Source organism: Copadichromis virginalis, linkage group LG11, assembly GCF_057382275.1.
Source record: "Copadichromis virginalis isolate Kocher_CV1m ecotype Utaka linkage group LG11, C_Virginalis_male_GT1.1, whole genome shotgun sequence".
In the NCBI taxonomy this organism is placed as follows: domain Eukaryota; kingdom Metazoa; phylum Chordata; class Actinopteri; order Cichliformes; family Cichlidae; genus Copadichromis; species Copadichromis virginalis.
In genome coordinates, this window is record NC_140628.1 from 20,518,299 (window position 1) to 20,540,784 (window position 22,486).

Here is a 22,486-nt window from a genome sequence, read left to right on the forward strand (position 1 = left end):
CAAGCTATCACACGATGTCCCAGGGACAACATCTACACGATGTCCCTGGGTCAACATTTACACGATGTCCCTGGGTCAACATTTACACGATGTCCCAGGGACAACAATTACACGATGTCCCAGGGACAACATTTACGCGATGTCCCAGGGACAACATTTACGCGATGTCCCAGGGACAACATTTACGCGATGTACCAGGACAAATTTGTAAATTTCTGGATTACTGTTAATCTCCATAGAATCAAGAACTCATGTCCAGTTTCACAGCTATGGACCAGTTAATTATGTTTCCAGGTGATAGTTTGAGTCATAGATTCAGCACACAACCATAAGTCTAGGCCTTTTAGTCCAGATTCTCTTCACTTATGTTTGTAAAATGATCAGGGAAGCTACTGCAATTTTGCCTGACCCAACCCCCGGGCCACGAAACACCCAAAAAGTTGGGGAACGCTGGTCTAGAGAACACTGGTTAGCTAATGCTGTTGTCAAGTAGCCTATCGCTAGCAAACAAACAGCAAGCCAAGTGAGGAACATATGTATAATGCTTACCGTTTATTAAAGGAAAGTATCCTAAATTGACTTCAAATTCGGCGGACAGGCGGCGGTTTTTCGCTTCTTCACTTGTATTTCGAAATAATCGAAGGCGGGTATTTCGAAGTCGCAAAGGAATGACGTCACAAGAAGGTGATTGGTCACTTGCAATGTTGAACCTGGAACAACATTAATTATGATGATGTGGGAACAATGCTGACACGAGGAAATCAGATCGTCCCCCTTCCTCCACCCCGGCCAGGCTTTGCTGTCAGGGGACAGAAAGCTGGCACTCTGACTTGGAAAAACACCTCGCGAACAAAGTTTTCATGTAGCTGAGAGAAAACTGCAACAGTGACAGTCTGCCCTGGCCATCTAGTGTTTATTTGCTTAATTGCACCGAGCCTCTCTTTGAAGCCTGGAAATTGCAGCACAGAACAAAGAGTTCACTGTGTTCCGTGCAGTTTGTGGCTATTATTTGCCAGTGGGGAGAAATGAGCGTGATTAATAGTTCATTATGGAATACATGTTGACAAGAGGCGCTGGCAACAAAGAGCGTGGGAATAATAATGATGATGATGATGATGATGATGTCCTCTCACAGTAGCGCTGCAGTCCAGCTCTGCCTGCGTTGTTTACTTGTGAGCGGGGCAGTCCTGGGTAATTTTTGGGAGTAACTTCAGTGGCACCCCGCCTCCCCCTCCCCCTCCCCCTTTCATTCCTGAGGCAAGACCAAGGAGAAACCGACTTGGTCCAGGCGGGAATGGTGAACGATCCACACAGAATGCAACCCAGACGGCTTCATTTTTAATCAAGTCATAATAGAAGGTTTTGCATGCATTTTATTTATTTATTTATTTGTGCGTGTTTAACGTAGGGAAACTTTTTTTCCTCCCCTCCAAGTAAAGTTTAGCTCACTGAGCGAAAAGTCTCAACTCACATTCGTTTCAAGGAGGCGGATATACGGTAAGTTCACTTTGACTTGTGCTCTGCTGAAATGAATGCGTTTCCTTGAACACGACTTTCATATTAATGCAGGTACAAATATATTAAATAGATTCTGCACGCATATAAACAGGACCCTGTGTCAGCAGCGTTTGATTGGTAGATATGTTCTTAGAAAGATATCGTCTTTCTACTTGGTTTCTCCAACGTTGTTTCCACCACCACCCCCAACTAAACGCCTGCGTCCACCATGTGACCGTCTAATTAGATAAGCCATCGCTCATGCTTCTCTCACGCCTACGCGTTCTTTGCATATACCTGCAATGCTTCTGTGCACTATGAAAGCCTTTTTTCCCTGCTCATAAATTTGCTCTAACTTCTACGTGCCAAGTTCACTGGAGGCTCGTTTTTGCGCTGAGCCGTGAGTTTGTGGCCAACAACTTGTGAAATGTCACTTAATCTGTAACAATCTGAATGGCTTCAATTGTTGACAACTCGCACAGATGTCGGAATATCATAGTTTTTCAGACTATACCTCACAGAATAAACTACGAAAGGAAAAAACCTCAAGTGTTGTTCCTTGGAAGTATGGTGATGCAGTCTGTTTGGAGTCTAAATATACCCCGTAACGGGTTTATGTAAGTGAAATGTAAAACACAAGCTCCTATTCCTAATTGCAAACAGTCTGTGTTAATCCCACTTTATTATAACCCATTATAATTCATTTTACGTGTTGCTCTACGGGCTTCTTTCCTGTCTCCCCATTATATTCCTCTCCATCACTCAGAAGGCTAACAAACAAGATTATTGGATTGGCACTTGTTCGAATAACTCACCCTGTATTTGTTTGATTAAACCTGATTGGCAGGCCTTTGTTGTTAATCCTGCTCCCAGGGTTGAAGTGTTCATTTCTCTCCACTCCAGGCTCCAGGTTCGTGTTCACACCCCCACTCTAGTCATGCATGAATCCCCATCAGTGCTTTGGGCCAGGGAGGGAGCCATTGGCTCTGCTAACATAGGCTTTGATCTTTGCATTGCAAAAGATGTTATTTCATGGCTTAGATTTTCTATGACTGCAGAGCTAAGCTTTGCGTACCTGCATTACATTTTTTGTTGTCCTGTTTTGGTATTTTTTTTCTTGGTAATTAGGGCTGTGAAGCAAACAAAATTTCGCCTCATATACTGTCTTGAATGGACCTTCAGCCCATTTCCAATCATGAAGGGTGGGATCTAGTGAGATCATAACCTAAAACATAACCTTACACATATGGGTGTAAGAGAATCCCAGTGTACTAGGTAATATATAGACCGTAATGCTTCCCCCAAGGTTTTGCTCCACTTGTAAAGTAGATGACCCAGCAAAACCAGTCCAAATCCACTGACCAAATATCAAGTGCAACTCAACACCAGGCTTGCCTGGTACCCCTCCACTGCTGAGCTCCATATTCTGAGGGGCTGCGCTTGAAATAGACCCTCTTCGCTTACCCAGATTTAAGGCACTATGTATTAAGACTCCCATACAGAAAACATTCATGATCCTGTTATGTGGCATCTAGCTGAGAAAGAGCATTGTCTCCCTACCAGGCATGGTGTCAGTGATTTTCCACGTGAAACTCAGTTCAGTTTAACCATAGACTATTGTGAAAACAGTTCTGAACTTCATCGAAAGTGGCTGATTCTCCGTTAGCAGAACAGTGTGAGCAGCTGATTTATTTTAGACTAGAGGATGTCAGATATTCATGAAGAAAGATGTCATTCAGATTAAATTAAGCTTCTTCATAACCACACAAAGTTGTAAGCAGGCTGCTTCTATAGTTCTACAAAAACACCATCTGTGAACTTGGAGCATGTTTTGGAAATACAAAAAGTTATCTTTCACTTGCCTTAATTGAACACAAAAACATTCGCTAAAAGTCCAGGCTGGTAAAAGCATCTGCTGTAATCAGTTCTCCCAAATCGTCTTGGAATCAGACGTTCTTGTTAAGGAGATGAGATCTGAAATGAGGGTTGTAGAATTTGTTCTTCTAATGTGTAGATGTGTAAATTATGCCTTGATCAAGACAACTCTTAGAATTTTAGAAAACTCATTAAAGAGGTGCCCCTAGCTGGAAAATGCTTCAAAAATCTTCCTAAAACGTTGCGAGATTCCTCTTGATTGTTGCCCGATCTCATAAGCAGCTACCGGTAACATCTGATTGAGGCTCTTCTTTTTCATCTTTCCACTACTCACTTTGGGGTCGCCACAGCGGATTACCTTGCCTCCATATTACCCTGTCCTTAGGATCCACTTTTATCAACCAACCCTATGCATGACCTTCACTACACCCATAAAGATTCTCTTTGGACCTCCTTTGTCTTTTTCTCCTGCCTGGCAGCTCCATCGTTAACATCCTTTGTCTAATAATATCACCAAATCAGTACTTGCCTGCACTCTCTTCTTCACCTCTCTTGTCCACTGTCTGTAGCTTAAAATGGTATTATTTGTTTGTCCCACTTGTCTGTCTTTCATTCACACAAATGTGTTATTTCTTCCTGTTTTCTCCAGTGCATACCTCTCCTTCTCCAGGCTAGCATCTGATTGAGGTTGTTGCTAATAAAGAAAGTTGTTTGAGTTACTTTTTTTCAGCCTGCACTGTGAGGAATCAGTTGGCGTCTTGAATAAAGACACGAAAAGTAAAACTGTGTGTTATTAATCCAGTTGAATTGCGTTTGTCAGTTGTCTTTTTTTGGGGGGGGGGTTTACAACTGTGTACAATCGGGTTAAGACATTTATTGTTTCCTGTTATTGTGATTTCACATCCTGACACAGCCCAATCTTGTTTGACTTTTCCAAACAGGTACAATGGATCTTGTGACACTGGTGGCATTCAGTTCCTGGCTGGCTCCTGCGCTTGGTGGGTATTCTTTTCACGAGACCTTCAGCAGAATTACGTGCTTTCCCCCCTTTAAAACAAGCATGACCTTCTTCAGTTGCTTCCCCTTTCCCTAGCTTTTGCTTTAAGTCCTTCCATGCTAAATGAGCTGATGTGTCTGTATAATAGGATCAGCATTTGGAAGGGAGGTGTTTGGTAAGTTTGCGTGAGTGGTCACTGACGAAGCATGAACGTTCGATGTGCTTCTGTTTAATGTTGCATGCATAATTGTATGGCACTTTAACATGGTCAGATGTTTATAATGTCTAACATAATTTGCATACTTAAACAAAAATCAGCTTAAATCTTTCACCCCGGTGTTGTACACAGAGAAAAGGCCGTGTCAGACTAGTGTAAATGTTTCCTTATACAGCAGTTTGAATAAATCAGTTATTCAGACTGCTGCCAAGTTTTCCATTGTTAATGCAAGCTCTGGTCTCAGAGTTGTTTATCCGTGCACCCCGCATGCCATCGGCTGTGCTTGATCTTAAGCAGATCTTCTTTGACTTTTATGTCCGACTCTTGGGTTAGACCTTATTTTGGAAGACTTGTCGGCATCGGTATGATAGAATGTGTTTCTGCTTTGGTGAGGAAAAAGAATAATATTAGGATTTACTGCCCAAGAACAAGGTCAGCGTTAACTGTGTGACTTTCACCCTTCCTCTCCAGCAGCCAGGATGCAGTAGAACAGATAACATATTACTGAGTTCAGGGTTTCAACCGCATCAATCTTATTTGTAGCAGTTCATGTGATTCTTTCAGCAAGTGTCAGAAAAGTCTCTAAGCTTAAACTTTAGAACAGAAAGCTTTTACTCTTTAATAACTCTCCGCTTGCCTTATCATGTCAGTGCTTTCAGCATCGGCTATTATGGTCGAATATTGTTAATGATAACCGTTAAAAATAACGCATTAATTATGCAAAATGTTGCCTAACACAAGTATTTATGTAGCGTTCTCTTGTGCTCCTCCAAGGTTACACTGTTCTCACTCGGACCACTGACGCTCACATAAACAGTGCCTGCTTTCTCCTTTCTTATAATGAACAGTGTAGATCTGAAAGTCTGCAGCCAACTTTTTTTTCTCCACATGGAGGCAGAGATGGTGTTTGAACAGACCGATCTGAAGTTCCCCACATTAGTGACAGAGCACGGATTAAAACAGGGCGATGAAATAAAAATACTGGGGTAGAAGAAGCACAGTTATTATTTTCCGGGATTTTTTTTTAAATATCTGGGCTAGCGAGCATTTTATCCTCTACATTTCTTGTGATGTTTGAGACTTAAATAGAAACTGGTCCTCCTGCCAATAACTGGAACCCCTCTAATCCTGATTTTATTGATTTGAAGTTGGGTCTTAACAGTGTTAACACGCTGTTCCCATGAGAACAATGTCCATGCGTGCGTGTTTTGTTCTGTTTTGTTTTAATTAAGGAGCCAGCTACAAAATGAAGACCTTCATTAATAGGCGCTGTTTCAGATGTTTGCTCAACCCAGTTTTGTCCAACAACAGCCTCTCATTTGCTGACATGCACTTATGTAACCTGCTGAATTTCTTAATAGAGGTCAATGTTCTTTGCTTTCTCTCTCACAGTTTCTGCAGCTGATGATGACAAAGGTGGGTATTGTGGGGTTTTTTTTTTTTTTAGGAAAGTCAAATTAGCTTAATCTAAGTACTCGCTGTAGAGCATTTACTGTAAACTGGTACTAGGCTCATAGTGGTTAATAATGCTCTAGAACTGATGTCATATTGTGAGTACTCGCTGAAGCGTGTCAGTGCGTAAATCTGCTTCTCATTTGTTTCCTCTTTTTTGCTTTCTTCTTCCAGACTACGACAGGGATTTTCAATACGGTGAGGGCTGAGCAGATGAACTTGGGCTTTTAATGATCGACCCTCCACACAGGAAACATCTGGGAGGTTGAGATGAGTTTACATTTTTCACTTGTTTTTTCTCCAAAAGTGATGGAAAACTTCCACCCTAAGGCCAAGCTTCTGGAGTAAATCCAATGTAAATACCGAGCACTGTCACGGCTTTTTAGTTGACCCAAAGGAACAGAGTGTAGAGAATGACTGAACATCTGCATTTTATATGCACTTTTATTGTGTTTTGTTCTCGAGGGTAGGGGATTATTTGGTAGTTGTCTCATGCCCACAGTGTACTATTCCACACAATTACCACTAAAACGGTGATCAAAACGCATCATTTTCACTGGGGAAAGTTTTTTGTTTGTTTTTGTCCAACTCGCTTTTTCCTCCATGTGTTTCTATTTGCTTCACTTAAGGTCCACCAAAGTGTTTCCTGTTAAAATACACTTGGGCACAGCACTAAAATAATCAAAATGCTACACTACAGGAATAGGCTTTCCTAAGAGCAGTGATCTGTTGTTTACCGGATGCAATAACAGAGCTGTCTCAAGGAAGATATTAGTGGAGAATGAGTGCACTGTAATGCAAAAGTACCACAATCATTTGTATACGCAACCCTAAATTTGCAACAACAACAAAAAAAAAGTTGTGACAGTGTGTGAAATGTAAATAAAAATGGAATCTACTGATTTGCAAATTCAAATAAAATTTTATTTACTCATTTTGAATTTGAAGGCAGCAACACGTCTCAAAAAAAGTTGGGACGGGGACATGATGTTACCAACGTGCAGCATCCCCTCTTCTTTCAACAGCAGGGAAACATCTGGGAATCGAGCAGACCAGTTGCCAGACCTTTGGGAGAGGAATGTTGTTGACATGGGATTCTAGCAGCTAAACAGTCCTGGGACTTGTTGACTGTATTTCTCATTTTGTGACAGGCTCTTTTACAATGAGTGTAATAGAATCAGAGATTCAAGCTTTCGAACTGAGCACTGATACCAATCCAGATGTTTCATACCTGTCCTCTTTAGCCAGCGGGCATGGCATCCATGTTTTCCAAAAAGAATTGAAAATTCGATTTGATCACATAACGGTTTGGCCAAGAGAAGGTTTCTGTGGAACCCAACCTTTTTTTTTTTAGATGCGTTGCTGCCATGAAATTAAGAATGATCAAAGTTTTTAATGAAATAGTCAAAAATTGAGAAAAAGCCTTAGAAGTTACACACTACACTTGTAAGAATCATAGTTCGTATTGGCAACAAGAGAAAGTGCCATTAAAACCTCTGCTTCTAGGTTAATAGATTTATCTGAAGTTCAAAGTGATGATGTTGGCATGGGATACTGTTTGACTATAGTTGCATTATTTTTTATGACTTTAATTGCATTAGAGTAACAGGTAATAACTATTTAAATCCATAGCAGTTTGAATACATGTACAATGTACCGTAATAAGTGTTTTTGTTCTTTTTAACAACAAAATAAACTTGTGATCAAAATGTTTTTTCAGTTGATATTTATTACTAAAGATTTTAACACATTTTACTAAACCATGAAATGAATGTACATGTACTATATACAAATAAATACAGATAATTACTAATTAACAATACTCAAAATGATGTCAGGTATAATTAAAATATACCTATATTAGACAGACCTTTCTTCTTTTGATGTTCTCTCGCTCTCTGCTGTTTGTCTCACGCCTTGCTTCCAGACTGAAGACTTCAAACGTTACATCATGTAAATCTGCAAACACTACAAAGTGTTTTTAGTTTTTTTGTTTTTTGTTATTTCAGATTATGAATCTCTGAGAATTGGTGGGCTGGTTTTTGCAGTGGTGCTGTTCTTCCTGGGCATCGCAATCATTGTCAGTAAGTGCATGGCTGTCTAAAGACACAGCAAGAGTGCAAATGTGTAAACGCAAAAGTGTAAGCGGATTGTATTCCCTGTGTGCGCAAACTCACCTCACAGCCCCCCTGTTTCCCTCAGAGGTCTCGGAGGGAGCCACACAGATGCTTCTGGTGCAGTCTCAACACATTTATGCTCCTTGCATCACAGCAATTTGGCCTTTATATCTGAAGTCTTTCCAAGGGTCCTCCTCTTACCTGCCAGCACATGCTGCTGTTGCCACTCGGAGCCCTGAAACCAAAACCTGCCAATAAATTATTCAGTGGCACTCACATGCTCGGCCACACTCTCTGCCTGCCTCTGTTTGTAAAAAGCAGAGTGGGCTTCCAAGTGCACTTTGTGAAAGTTTTTGTTTTAGTATTTAGTATATGAGTTATGAAATTATACATAGAAATAGCAGTCATTGATGAGTCCTTTAAACAGAGAGGCTAACCAAAGACGTTTATGCCATTTGTTTAAGAAAAGTACAGATTTTTTTAATTGAATAGAAAATAAAATCTTCAATGACATTTCAGAATATACATAAAATGCACCTACACACATATGTGTGTGTGTGTGTATATGTATGTATGTATGTATGTATGTATGTATATATATATATGTATGTATATATATATGTATATGTATGTATATATATATATGTATATGTATGTATATATATGTATATGTATGTGTATATATATATGTATATGTATGTGTATATATATATGTATATGTATGTATATATATATGTATATGTATGTATATATATATGTATATGTATGTATATATATATGTATATGTATGTATATATATATGTATATGTATGTATATATGTATGTGTATGTATATATATATATGTGTATGTATATATATATATATATATATATATATATATATATATATATATATATATATATATATATATATATATATATATATAGATAGATAGATAGATAGATAGATAGATATATATATATATATAGATATATATATAGATATATATATATATATATATATAGATATATATATATATATATATATAGATATATATAGATATAATTTGTCAGAATTATTGAATAAAAGATAGGTTTCAAGGCACTCACGTAGGTCACAGGCTTAATAATTTTTCAGATATTTTCTAAGTGCTGCAGCTTGACAGAAGAGATTTAAGAAGGATAATAAAAAACTGTATCATCTCATCTCTGCCTCATTGAGACTAAAAGCAAACTGATCGCTAAATTGTAATTTATTTATTTTTTAAAGCGAGCTGAGCACTCTTGGCTTGCACGTACCATGCACGACTAATTCTACTAGCCTGAAGTTATCCAGCGCACCGCCACATGTATTTTTAGTTAAGCAACCAAATATTTGGGGGGATTTTGGTGGATGAATATAGTCTTGGGTTCAGTCCAAGTAGTTGGAAGCTTATAAGGCCTTCCTAGGCTTGCAGCCCAGACGTGCTTATGAAAATGAGCTTGAAAGTGAATTAATGTATCTATCAAGGCTTGGAGCAGTCTCCCTCCTTTAATACTTAAGGGTACAAAGCTGACTGCTGTGTTTGTATAAATTCTCTTAACATTTGCTTCTGTGCTTTTTGTAGAAAAGCATAGTGTTGTTGATACCAGCCCTGTGTAATTCTTTTACTTGTGATTCTGTCTAATTTTTTTTTTTAACTAACAGGCCGAAAGTGTACCTGTTCAAAGAGAGACAACCCAAGGTAAGTAAATAAACATTTTTCATTCTGGATGCACACGATCAGTTTTTTTAATGTAATTCTGTTTTGTTATGTTTTCAGACCCAGGGGTCCTGATGGGGAACCAGGTGTTCGAAGAGGTAAATGGTTCCTTTCTTATATAATGATTATTCTTTTTTATTTTTTTTTCCTACTGACCATGTAGTAACATAAGACTCTTTCCACAGTTTAACAGACATAGATGCACAACTGGTAAGTATCCTGCAAACATGTGTGAATCACCTTTAAAGTGAAGCTCAAAAATAAATAATTTCTGTTAAGTTGAACTGAATCCTTTACCTCTTCTGCAGTTTTGCTGAATGTTGCCATTAGGTGGCAGCAAATACTACGTCAGCGGCAGACAATCTTTCCACGAACACATGAAGCTATCTACAGTTACATAATGTTACAGTTCTCCTTTTTTATGTTTTTATCTCCTTTCCATGGTAGTAGATATTGTGCCAACATTATATGATGGCGATAGTGTTGTTATCGTTTGTATTTTTGAGATTTTCACTTCGATGCAGGATAATAAAGCAAATGTTTGACACGATGTTTTACGTTTTTATGCGTGTTTATTTAATTTGGCGCCACTGCAAATTTAAACCAGTGAACTGTACTGTACCACACCGCACCCCTGATTCTGCTGACACTGCAGCCAGCTCAGTTACACATGCAGTAGTAACAACCAGCAGTGTGTGCAGAGTGATTTATGCCGCGTTTTGCAGCTTTTGGAGTTTTTTCTTTTTCTTTTTGAAAAAAAGGCTTTAATTTTGCCTGTTTCTGTGTTCAGTGCTGTTTATTGGCAGGTTTTGTACCAGTATGAGTCTGCCAGCCTCAGTGAACATAAAAGCTGCAGATGTAGGCTGTTTTTTTTTTTCCTCCCTGGAGTTGCAGCAATGGGATGACTGCACTGCACAAAAGACAATGTGAGGCAGGAGCTGGGGTTTTATGCGTGCAAGCTTATATACTCTATAGCAGAAAGTTAACGGTTACATATGATTGCTGAAACAAAATGATGCTACTCAGAAAATAACAGCAACTCCCCACCACAAACTTAGACACAACACAAGGCTGGGGTCCTTAGCAGGTAGTAGAAGACAGGATAATTACCAAGCCTACCAATTATAAAATTAGATATTTGTTTTAACTTTGGCTGGATCATTAACAGTGTGGGGCAGCCCTGCTGCCTTTTTTTTTTTTTTTTTTTTTTTTCTTCATTTTGCACCACTCGGTTAGCATGCAGTGTTTCACCATAACCACCAGAGGGACCCGCCTGAGTTTATTGTTCTCCCTGCTGTGCTATGCTGCTCCCACTTTTCGCATCCAGTCCAACACTGCAAACCAGCACCTGAGCTCATCTTCACCTCTGCACTGCAGCCATGGACACCACAGGTTTGTTTCTTTGTTTGTTTTTCCTGTTGAAATGAAACGCGTACAAAAAGTTATTTTGCAGATCAGGAACAAATTGAAATCACTGCTTTCATTTTCACACCTATGTTTATGCTGTTCCATTGCTGCATTGTTTGCTAGAGTTGTGGGAAACAGTTTAGCTGCTGATGCACGGAGTGTCATAACACAGGGAGTTCCTGAGTAAATGTCCCCGCTGGAATGGACAGATCAAATATTAAGTACTTCTCTAAAACAGTTCTCGGATTTTGTGGAAGGGGGAAACCTGTGGGAAGAAAAACTGTCTGCTCAGCCACTTGCTGAGAAACTGAGGGTTCCGCAATATGCAAGCTGCATTATTGGCATCCAGACATCTTAATTGCTTAGCACGGGCTTGCTCGTTTATGTTTCTAAAAAGTCACTATGTTGATGAGGGGTGGACTCCTTAAATTGCTTATTTTAGTTTATTATTATTAATCTTTTTTTTTAAATATCTTCCTAACTTCAAGTTCTTGTTTAACTCAATTTAAGATCTTTTTATCCTCTGCTGCTGGGATGACACCTCTGTATCCTGCTGCTGGCTTCTAACCCATTTTTTCTGCTGAGCCAAGATGCTGCAGTCAAGGGGGAAAAATACTCCTGAGGAGTTGTGGAGCCAATTCTGCACACTGGGAAGCTGAAAAGCTTGCTTTCCCTTGTAGTGCATTAAAAAGCTTTGTAATGATCCCATTACTGTTGTGGCCAAATAAACACTTTTAAAATGTGGTTTATAACTTGACACTCTTTCTTTGCAGAAACAGTGTTTCCAGACCAAAGCGACTTCGAATATGGTAAGATTTATGTTGTTTATTCATTTCAAAGATCAAAGCCAAATGAGTGTTGTATTTCTACTGATAGCATTCTTTAAATACACAATAAATTCCTATAAGTGTTTCGTGTGTGGTTTTTGTTCCTTTTAGATTATGAGACATTGCGGACAACAGGGGTTATCCTTGCTGTCATTATGTTTGTCTCTGGCATATTAATAGCCCTGAGTAAGTTTAGACTTTAAAATATCTGTAAAAATATATATGTAATGCAAAGGCTTTGTAACATATATCAATATAAAAATATTGTTTTGGTAACTCATCTATCATTCCTCAAACAGGTAAAAAATTCACAAAATGTGTAAAATCCTCATCCAAGTAAGAGTTTAGCAGATGATCCCCCCCTGTGCATGTTGTATGAATTTGCCATCTTTTTTAAAATAAAAAAATATATATATTTATATATCCTACATTTCCTCCCCCCCTATCCCTGCACTGGATGCCTCTTCTCAAAATGCCCCTATTCTGCTCTTTGCACACACACTTCCAACACATTTATAAGATTACACAGATGTGGCAAATCACATGCGCATAGTAAGCATTTCTGAATGGACGCATCACTCTTCCTGTGTTGGTAGTGAATGGGCAGTGTCGATTCTCAGATTGTTGCATGCTGCTTGTATAGTAAGACTGGAAGAAAGGCGAGAGCTGCTGTTTAAATGGGGCAAAAGCTGCATATTGGTCTATAGTTACACTTAGAAGCCTGTGGCTTCAACTGCATCTAGATCTACCTGATATTGCAACCCCGATAATGGAAACACGTCAAGTTGAAGTTGTTGCCACAGTATTCGAACCGCACGAGTATGTTTTTATTGGAATTATTGATGAATTTAATTTTGAAGTCACCTCTTGACTAATTTCCTCCTTTGTTTTTCTAATTGCAGTTCCAGCTCATCTGGTACTCAAATCCCAAAGACAGAAGGTAATTTCATTTATCTAGATGGAACTGTTTAGAGTGACTGTGTGCGCTAAAACTTTGCTATTTTTCCATTATTCTCTCTGACTTATTTCCTTTTCTTTTGCAGTACCTCCTCCAACTGTATAGGCATTACAGCACAAGCTTGAAAACAAAAACAGAAGCCCATGCTAGCAAATAGATACAAGTAGATCAGCTGTGTTGGTGGCCACTCCTCTTATGGATAACATACCTCTGATGGGTGATTGATAAACAGGGTTTTCTTATACAACCTGACCTCATCCCATATTATTTGGCAAAGCTGCAAAACATCTGTCTGTAGATTACTCTGTGTAGTGTTTAAGATGAAAAAGAAATGACAAGGACACTCAATGTTCACATCAAACACAGGAAATGGGTGTGGTTTCTCTTCTACATCTTTTACTGTTATAAAACAATAAAATCAAGAGCATGATTACAAAATTAGAAATGTGTCCATCATGTGTACAGCAATTGAAACTGCATTCATTGAGCCAGTTTAACATTCGTCTTTATGATTTATTCCTTTTTTTTTTCTCCTGCGCAGGATCTTTCAAACAGCAGATCCAGCTGGTAAACCAATCGATGGAAAAACCGAATCATAACAAATCAAAATTTGCAAAATGAAATAAATGAAAAGTCAACATTCATTTTGAGGTTACCTTTACAAATATAACAGTCAGAGCTGATTCAGTTCTAAAGCAACAGTATTCAATTCCCTGTAAAGGCTAAAAGGGAGACTACTTTCAAATGGATCCCATCTACTCTTGTTATAAGAATGTCAGAAATTATTCTCATGTGAAGCAAGAGTGTAGCAAATGAAAAGCATGTTCATGAGAAATGTTATGTGGTTTTGTTGTGAGATTTCCTTTGTGCTTTACAGGAATTTACAGCGTGTCTAATATAAAGGATGACACATAAGTGAGAGGCTTACTTGTCACTCAGATTACACTCATTTAATCTGTGATTAAGTTTCACTGTCATTGCAGTGAAGGTTGGTTGAAATTGGCCTTGAAAAATAAATACTGTGAGTGTAAACAAAAGTGCAAGCTTCTTATGTGTTGCTGTATTTTCCATGCTGCTAATTTCTGAAGCTGAATGTAAACGGGACTGTTCAAAGGGTACCCCGAAGATCAAAAGAACCTGATGGAATTTAAGCACTGTTATCGTCCTCGCACTCATGACTCATGAGTAAAAAGTACAGTCAGTCAGACAATTTGTCACCACACTTACTCATGTAATGCCTCTTCGACAAAGAAAAAAAAAAACATATTGTCTGTCACAATCATTTTTAAAAACATAGAGGTTTTACCCTTAAAGTTTCCTTTTCCACAAAGGAAAGTGCACCTGAGGTTACACAAATATGTATGATGCATACAGAAAGGAGGTTCAATCGTACAACAGATTATTCTCATTCCAAACACACATGAAGCACACATACTGATTGATATGACAACCATCACTCACTGTATCATTATGATAATATTTCAACGAGGGGGATTTGAGACAACAAGAGGTCTTTCAGGGACATTGTCCTGGAGCTTATTTTCACGATTTCACAGAAATCAACATAAAACCGGGAGTTTAGCCTAACAGAAAAATAAATATTACTCCACCTTCGACTACTACTTTTTTTTTTCCAATAACTAATGCTAATGTTTTGTAGTTCTGTTGTTTCATTGCAAAATGTTAAAAAAAATAAATATGTTACTTAAAAACTTTCAAATGCATGCCTGATTTCTAGCAACAGCGTTTCGTGGAAAAGTCTTCACAGAGATATCACATTTCGGAATGAAATCCTTCACTCACAGAGGAATACTTCTGCCTAAGAGTAGTAAATAAATAAAACACTACAGTTTTACAGAAACTAAATACCAAGCAAATTTGAAGCTTTAGAATTAAAGCATCCTTTGTCTATTGCAATGTGAATTACACAGCATTTGGAGATTTATATACCAAAGTAGTCTTGTTTACTCATCAATATATAGGCTGGATACTCCCAGAGTGTCATCAAAATAAAACGTAAACCCCCCTTCTCAACAGAGGAACTATCTTAAAGACATATTCCCTCCAAAATGGGACTACAAATTATCTGAGTCATTCCTGGTCCTGCAAGGACACGATACGTCGACGAGAGGAAGCACTTCGTTTCTTCAGCATGAGCTTGAGCTACAAGTTAGGAGATAAATTAATATAAGTAAACTGAAAAATCAAGTCCATCACAAAAAAAAAGAAAGAAAAAAAAAAAAGTGAAGATATGGGTGATTACCTGTTCTCCCAGCAGGCCGCTCTGCAGCAGGTGAGCTGGCTGGTCATTCTCCAGATTGCGGATGCTGGGATCAGCTCCTTTGCTCAGCAGCAACTGCAGGATCACCTCCTGGTGGAGGTTACCATGGAGACCGGCTGCCATGTGTAAAGCTGTGTGGCCGTGAGCCTGTGGGGGGAAAAATATAAAAGCCGCATAACTCGGACTGTTCACAGACAGCTATAGCTGTACGCTTACACATTATGTATTTGCGCATAAACACGTGTATGCATAAAATTCTGCTCTGAGTTTCTTGTCAGTGTGGGACTCACTTTCATATTGACAAAGTCTTTCATGTTCGGCAGGGGAATGCTCAGCAGATAACGCACCAGATCAATGTTCCCCTCCTTCACAGCCAAATGCAGCACAGTCTTGTTACTTTTGATTTCCTGGAATTGGAGAATTGGAAGTAATGGGAGAGACATAATGAAACCACAAGTCAGACTAGAACCGCTAAAAAGCGTCAAGCAACAAGGAGAAAACAAAAGAGAGAACAAAGAGGGGAATGGTTGGCAGCATGACGACATCTTGGTTAGATAAAACCCCAGGTAGCTTAAAATTCTGCCTTGAAGTACAGGCCTTACTGTGTTGAACTTCACAGTTGACCTACCTGACTGAGAAGGGATGCCCCTGCACCAAGTAGCATCTGCACACAGGAGAGCTTCTCCATAGCTTTGGTCTGAAGATTAACATCTGCATGCCCATTGGTAGACAAAGCCTTCACCGTGACACTGTGAGAAATGGCTGCACAGTGCAGAGGGGTCATCCCTGAGACAAAGAAAATATATATCTTTTAGGGGTTCCAGTAAATATGTTGGAGTTGGAGCTAAAAGCAAAGATGTTATTTTACCTTCAAAATTGCGGGCCTCCAGGTTGACGGCCGGCCTGCTCGACAGAATCGCCTGCAGAAACAGATCGCTGATTAGATCTCCTCACTCTTATCTTTGCTTGTTTTGTTTTTTAAGTCATGCCAAAGTCATTTAGTAGTTACTGTAGCTTTACCCGCAGAACCCCTGGGAATCCATAGTGGGAAGCCAGATGAAGAGCGGTTTGTCCATTAACGTCACAGGCGTTGATGTCCGCTCCCAAAGACAGCAGATCTTGGACAATGTCTGCCTGGTTTGCCGTCACTGCCACCAGTAAAGCAGTCTGCACAAGCACAGGTAGTATACACATGTATTTTAAGAGACCATGTCAACAACAATCAAACTGAATGATGTTTTTTTTTTTTGTTCATACCTTTCCCTTGTGTTCTTTTGCATCAAGTCTCCCTACATCCCTCAGCCTCTCCGCAGCAGCATAGGCACACTCTCTCAGTCCCTTGGCAGTGTAGATGTGCAGGATGCTGATAGAGAAAGAACACATCACAAATTAGTTATGAATGAGACTACATAATTGTGGTAATCCCCACAGCCAATTTCACTCTATTTTCTCTCACGAGTTCACTTGTGACAAGGAATAGAATTTGTAAGATTGTAATTGTCACTGAGCATGAGTGGCTGACTCATTTTCATATTTAGTTTTTTTTTCTTTATTCATCTGTCTAGGATTACCAAATGGGTTCTCACTTTGAGCTCACGACTGAAAACGAAACTGTAGGAAAGTAAATAAATTGTGTACTCGTGTTCAAAGAGCGCAATAAAGTTATCAGCGGGGGTTTGCGTGGGTCCAGAAAGTGAACACGCACTGCATTGCAAAATATCTAGAAGAATTAACACTTACTTGTATTTTAATGTTTGTAATGCAGGCTAGAACTTAAAATTGAAACCTCAGTCCACATTTCCCACTGGCAAATTGACTTTTATTCTCTGCTTTAAATCTCAATAGCCGGTATAAACCAAACACTCCCCGCTAACACACTCATGATCACTCACGTGTCTCCGTCTTCATCCTGGCAGGTAGTTCTGCTGTAGTCCATCCTGCTAAGCAGCATTCTGGCTTCCTCGAGCTTGGTGGCATCCATTGTTGAACTGAAAGTCACCTGTGTGGTCTGGCTTGGGTCCAGAAGTGACCAGGAAGAATCTGAGAGAGCCCCCAGGCAGTCCTGTGCAAAGGAATGCAGATTTTACTCAACAAACTCAAGATAGGATTATCAAACTTGCAAAGTCTGCAAACAAAGGCTAACACTTACATATGGCTGGGACATTGTTTCCACAAATGGATGGACTGGTTGCTGTGTGTATTCAGGTGTCATTGTGTGGCTGTAGGTTGTGGTAAAGCTGGTTCCTGGTTGGTTGCCATAGAAACTGAGTGACTCAGGAGCTGGGGCCCACTGCTCATAGCTCACTGCCATGTCTGAGTAGCTACTTGCTGCACCTAGAAAGAAGAAAACTTCTTTTTATCACTGAAAAGATAAAATTACTTAAATAACAAGATCTCTGATATACTTTTGGTTGATTCTCTACTCTCTGTGTTGCAATCATTTGCAATAGTTTTTGCAATAGTTGAGGTCAGTGTTAATAAGAAAAATGCTTATTAATGCCTACACATCCAAAGTTTTTTGCATTTAGTCTTTAACAGAAGCTGCCCAGTCCTTACCTGTACAGGAAAATGGTTCTGATGGAGGCAATTGCTGCAAAAAGAAGAAGAAGCAGGAAAAACTGTGAACAATCAAATCCTGATAATGTAAAATTTGATGAGATGCACAGGTACTATATGTGCTGGCTTACTGTAACAGTAGCTGGAGGAACAGGACTTGTGCTGGTTGTCGGGCAGCAGGGTGGCACAGAGGACGTCTCGCGTCTTCTCTTCTGCTCCAAGAGTTTTTTCACTGTGGGCAGTGTGCAACACGGCTTCTCTTTTGGCGCTGGGAAAGTAAGTAATATGGAAATTGCTCAATTTTTCAACATATTACTGGCAAGCCTCCTCAGTCCTTAGAGCGGTTGAGCAAGCCCAAATCATGATATTCCAACCACCTTGCTTCACAGTTGGTGTGAGGTTCCTTCCTTGTCTACTGTCCCCGTGACCAGCTGTATACACCATAATGATCCTAAAGGTTTGCCTAGCTATGCCTATATGTGTCCAAATGCAGGTCAAATTTGAATGTCTTTGTTTCTGTAGATGCACTTAGACACAAACAGAAGAGTCACCTGCAGACCCTGTGATTCCTTGGTAGCATTTTTGGACCATCAAATCGTGTAGCCTCAATTTAGCGAAGGGTGCAATTAAGGACAAATTTGAGACTTCTTAAATCTCATCCCAGTTACAGGGATCCACAACCTTTTTTTGTGTTTAGATACCTCTATTAGAGAGCTCTTTAGACCTTGGCCTAATGGAGGGAGATGAGAACAACAGACCCAGAGGTTCAACTTGTTACACAAGCGAGACTAATGATTGGAACCTGATTCCAACTTCACTGATTTTAAGGTGTGGTAAGTGTATGGGCATGAGCGTACTTTTCTTTTCTTTTTTTCTGCGTGATTCATGTCTTTAAATTTATTCAAATGTACATAAATGACAACAAAATGTAAATTTTAGATACATGTTCTCTATCTGTTGCCTTTTTACTTCTTTAATCACATGACTATATACTGGTGACATTTAATCGATATCAGAGGCAATGTTTAATCATCACTAGTCATTTGTTTGCTTTCGTCTAGAACGTCTTGGAGTATCGAAAGGTTTTCTACAGCCAAAGATACATTTTCTTTTTCTTGTTTCTTACAGACTTACTTTACAAAGATCTAAAATAGGGTGAAGATGCAAATTTTGAGATTTGAAAAATGAAAGCAGAGAACGCTTGAATACCTGCCTCTTTTTTTTTTCTGTTAATCCACTAATGAATGAATGCAATGAGCGTTTCATGTCTGGAAATATCAATTTGAAATGTTTTCCAACAAAAGGACAAACTTGTTTACAGCCATTAAAACTTAGCTTATCAAAAAGTTAAACCTTTAAACGAATAAATGAAGTCTGATCACAGACAGCCTTTTTATGTCTGCAGAAGTGGATTTACTCTCACTGTGTACTCTATGGAGTCTATGTGCCACTTGGCTTTGATTTGTTGAGGGTTAACTGTCAACCAGCCTAATGATATAATTATCACTGATATAAATGAAGCTTAAAAGGTATGAAAGCATCAGAATAAGAAATATAAAGTGAGTCGTGAGCTTATGATTCATTTATCAAATGAATCACAAGCTGTACAACTCTCATCACATCTCATTTTCTCCACGCTCACCTTTCACATACATTCACATCAAGTCCATTATGCAGTGAGTGTGTTTTCCCTTTCTGATACTAAAGTATCATTTCCACTGAACAGGTAAAGGAAATCAGAAAAATAGGAAACAAATATTACAAAACAGAATTCAGATGTTTCCAGCTGAGATGTTGTGACCACACAGGTTGTTTCCTCAAAAACTTCACCCCACATGTGTAAGATAAAGTGATATTTCCACCCTGTCTGTGGAACTGCGGTACAAAAGACAAAGCTATGCAAAACCTCCTCCATTAGGAACACAGATAATGTGGCCAAGCAAACCAGACAGATTAATCAGAAAGGCTGTAGTATGGGATAACCACTGCTTATTTTCTATGACATCTTCCTGTAGTACCGCTCCGTTACGCTACACAATGGCAAACCACATCTTCCTGCCTTGGTGTGTCACAGGCTTGTCACCTCAACACGTGTAGTTGCCTTGTGCTTTCTATTGAACCATGTCTGGAAGGTAGAGCACAAGAAGTCTGCTCTTTTGTCACGTCTCTGTTTTGTTTTGTTTGGGGTTTGTGTTGTTGTTGTTGTTGTTGTTTGTTAGCTTTTACTTTATGAATATTAAGCCTTACAGGGACAACACAGCCCTGTTCACCAAAGCAAACACACGGAGTGTGCGCTTCCGGAAAAAAAAATGCAAATTCGACCACTGAGATGAAAAAAGAAAAAAAAGAAAGAAAAGATTGTAGATCTCTGTTGGCAAGCTGTGTCGCTTCTTCTCAAAGCAGAAGGAGGAAAAAAAGAAACAATAATCTCACTTCCACTTAAAAACCAGTCCTTGACAATAAGCTCATGGTGCTGTGTGTCATATGCCGCCCCCCCCCCAGCACACAATAAAGGTCACTTAATGAGAATACATGACATCAGTCTGTACATTTCAGGGCCGCAAGTTTCATTTTCAAGTTCAAAAGGTGTTACTATAGGTTACTCAATCCTGACTCATTTTAACTTTATATCAAAATGTCACTTTTGGCCCGGTGATGTAATGCTGCAATATAAGTGCATATTCTCTGTTTAAAAGTATCTCTGAAAAGATGCCACCAGTTGATCGAAGTTGCCCTGTAGGCTGCCAGACGCCAGGAAATGGCCTGGGGGACCCACGCATGCACATACATTTGGGCTTACACTAATCTAACCCCCACGCAGCTCTGGGCTAGACTGTGCTATATTCAAATAGGTTTTGTGGAAACCCCTGGACATTGAGTCATGTGAGTGGGCGGTTGGGGATTCCGACGACCTTTCTCTTTTGGCTCTATGCTCGGTGAAAAGAAAGAAGCATACAGCCAGTTTCCTCATTTTGTGGTTTAGCAGAGCTGAATATGTAATCGTTCTGCTTGTTTTTTAAGGGAGACCATAAACAAATAAGCTTAAGCAAACAAGATGCTGTCACGTCACACAGCCTGCCTGTCTGGCACTAATCATAAAATGGGGAAATGAAAACATACTAGCATGGGTGGAGGTGTATTAGGGTTTCCCCAAATGATGTCCTGCTTGTTGGATTCACCCGAACTGTGATGTCATATATGAAAAACCAAGCCAAGAGGAAGGCTAGTGCATGAAAGCACCAGTGAAATGACTGAACTCACTGTACTCTATTCATATCAAAAACACATCCCCCTATTGGCATAGCGTGGCAAACATAGTCTGACTATAAAAGCACACCAGGAGCTGAAAAAGAGCGATTCCTGCCACGTTTAGGAGGCAGCATCCCGATTAAAATTCATAGAAAACCCTATCAGATGTGTCCTGTCCTGTTGATGACATAGGAGGTCTGTGTCGACGTAAGCTTTTAAATGACACCTCATTGTAATTAAACTCTAACACGCACAACACAAAAAAGAGAAACAGCTTCACCATCCCTGTCTATATAAAAACCCGAAAAACATACAAAGTAATGAGTTAGCGGTGTCGTCATCACAGTCAAACTATTCACACGATCAGGCTTCTAATCTGCCGCATCGAAAGCACAAACGTACTCACATTTATCAAAGTGCATGTCAGAAACTGTTTTGCTGTGAAGTCTTCGACAGATCGTCCGCTTGCTCGCCAACCTTTTCAATGAGGGATGACCGAGGGATCTCTGACGCTCTGCCACGCTGTAGTCTGTCTGGCTTGTTTTCTTGTTGTGATAGTGCTCCACACAGAGCATGCAGTCCCTTTCCCCTCAACCCCCAGCTGTGGTCACGCCCTCGAGCACGAGGAGGGAGGGCAAAGCGTGAAAAGCAGAAAGAAAAAAAATAAAAAAAATAAAAGTGTGAGAACGAGCTGTGAGTTATGCGAGCAAAAGGTATGACAAGTGAATAAAGAGTTGTTTATATTTAGGCGCTGTTTCGGACAGAAGAGCGTTTATTTATAAATGGTTACCATTACTTCACCCTGCACCAGCTGAACGACTAAACCGCCTCAGGAATGAGTAATGGGTTGTCCAGTCTCGTAGTAGGCTAACAATAAACACAATCAGACATTCTGCTTATAGAGTACGTTCGCTTTTAATACTTGAAGTACATTTTGAGGACAAAAGTGAGTGACGGCGAAATACATTAGTTTTTACGTTGCGCTGAAAGCCTAAACAAGCTGGAACTCCTTGACTGTTTTGTAGTACAGTTTATAATGACACTTATGTCATGTTTCAAAAGCTCATCTCAAGTTGGTAGTTTTAGATGTGTGGAATCAAAAAGGTCGTGGAAGTGATCGCAAAAGTACAAGTGCCTAAATGTTAAAGTAGTAACTGGCAAAGAGATAAGTGATCTGAAATTTTCAACATTGCGCTGATGCAAAACAACGTTTGATAGAAAACTAAAGAAATATAGTAACACGTTATCTCAACCTACTGTTATTATGACTTATATAAAGTTCTAAAGATAATGAACTCCTATCAAGTTTGTTTTTATAGCCAAAAAATGTGA

The 22,486-nt window shown here is 39.4% G+C and overlaps 2 protein-coding genes across 4 annotated transcripts; one reads left to right on the forward strand and one right to left on the reverse strand.

The window, feature by feature from the left end:
- Positions 1-1,233: 1,233 nt before the first annotated feature.
- Positions 1,234-14,067, forward strand: LOC146698446 (FXYD domain-containing ion transport regulator 6-like). 3 transcript variants are annotated; one of them, XM_085473544.1, is made up of 10 exons: positions 1,234-1,497; positions 4,314-4,370; positions 4,518-4,544; positions 5,979-6,002; positions 6,213-6,236; positions 8,048-8,122; positions 9,822-9,858; positions 9,937-9,974; positions 10,062-10,086; positions 10,185-10,426. In XM_085473544.1, exons 2-9 carry the CDS (start codon positions 4,319-4,321, stop codon positions 10,064-10,066), a joined length of 282 nt encoding a protein of 93 aa, XP_085329670.1. In that variant the 5' UTR covers positions 1,234-1,497; positions 4,314-4,318; the 3' UTR covers positions 10,067-10,086; positions 10,185-10,426. The 3 variants fall into 3 exon arrangements, with proteins under 3 accessions (XP_085329670.1, XP_085329672.1, XP_085329673.1); XM_085473546.1 differs by lacking the exon at positions 4,518-4,544; XM_085473547.1 differs by lacking the exons at positions 1,234-1,497; positions 4,314-4,370; positions 4,518-4,544; ... (3 more) ...; positions 9,822-9,858; positions 9,937-9,974 and adding exons at positions 12,057-12,092; positions 13,013-13,050; positions 13,154-14,067 and having other exon boundaries at positions 10,057-10,086; positions 10,185-11,268.
- Positions 13,997-21,728, reverse strand: nfkbid (nuclear factor of kappa light polypeptide gene enhancer in B-cells inhibitor, delta). Its single transcript, XM_085473543.1, has 12 exons — positions 21,561-21,728; positions 18,037-18,173; positions 17,906-17,939; positions 17,499-17,683; positions 17,242-17,411; positions 16,607-16,712; positions 16,370-16,516; positions 16,218-16,269; positions 15,978-16,135; positions 15,640-15,756; positions 15,332-15,496; positions 13,997-15,231 (listed from the first exon to the last, which is right to left on the reverse strand). The coding sequence occupies exons 1-12, from the start codon at positions 21,574-21,576 to the stop codon at positions 15,160-15,162; spliced, it is 1,359 nt and encodes a 452-aa protein (XP_085329669.1). The 5' UTR covers positions 21,577-21,728; the 3' UTR covers positions 13,997-15,159.
- Positions 21,729-22,486: the final 758 nt, after the last annotated feature.

What these genes read in the sequence shown, in the direction of transcription:
- nfkbid (XM_085473543.1), bottom strand. An exon ending in TTCCTCCAGCTACTGTTACA is followed by an intron (nt 17,940 to 18,036) that starts GTAAGCCAGCAC and finishes TTCTTTTTGCAG; the next exon opens with CAATTGCCTCCATCAGAACC. An exon ending in CAAAAGAACACAAGGGAAAG is followed by an intron (nt 16,517 to 16,606) that starts GTATGAACAAAA and finishes GTGCTTGTGCAG; the next exon opens with ACTGCTTTACTGGTGGCAGT.
- LOC146698446 (XM_085473544.1), top strand. Translation starts at nt 4,319, where the DNA reads ATGGATCTTGTGACACTGGTGGCATTCAGTTCCTGGCTGGCTCCTGCG. An exon ending in GGGCATCGCAATCATTGTCA is followed by an intron (nt 8,123 to 9,821) that starts GTAAGTGCATGG and finishes TTTAACTAACAG; the next exon opens with GCCGAAAGTGTACCTGTTCA. An exon ending in TCAAAGAGAGACAACCCAAG is followed by an intron (nt 9,859 to 9,936) that starts GTAAGTAAATAA and finishes TTATGTTTTCAG; the next exon opens with ACCCAGGGGTCCTGATGGGG.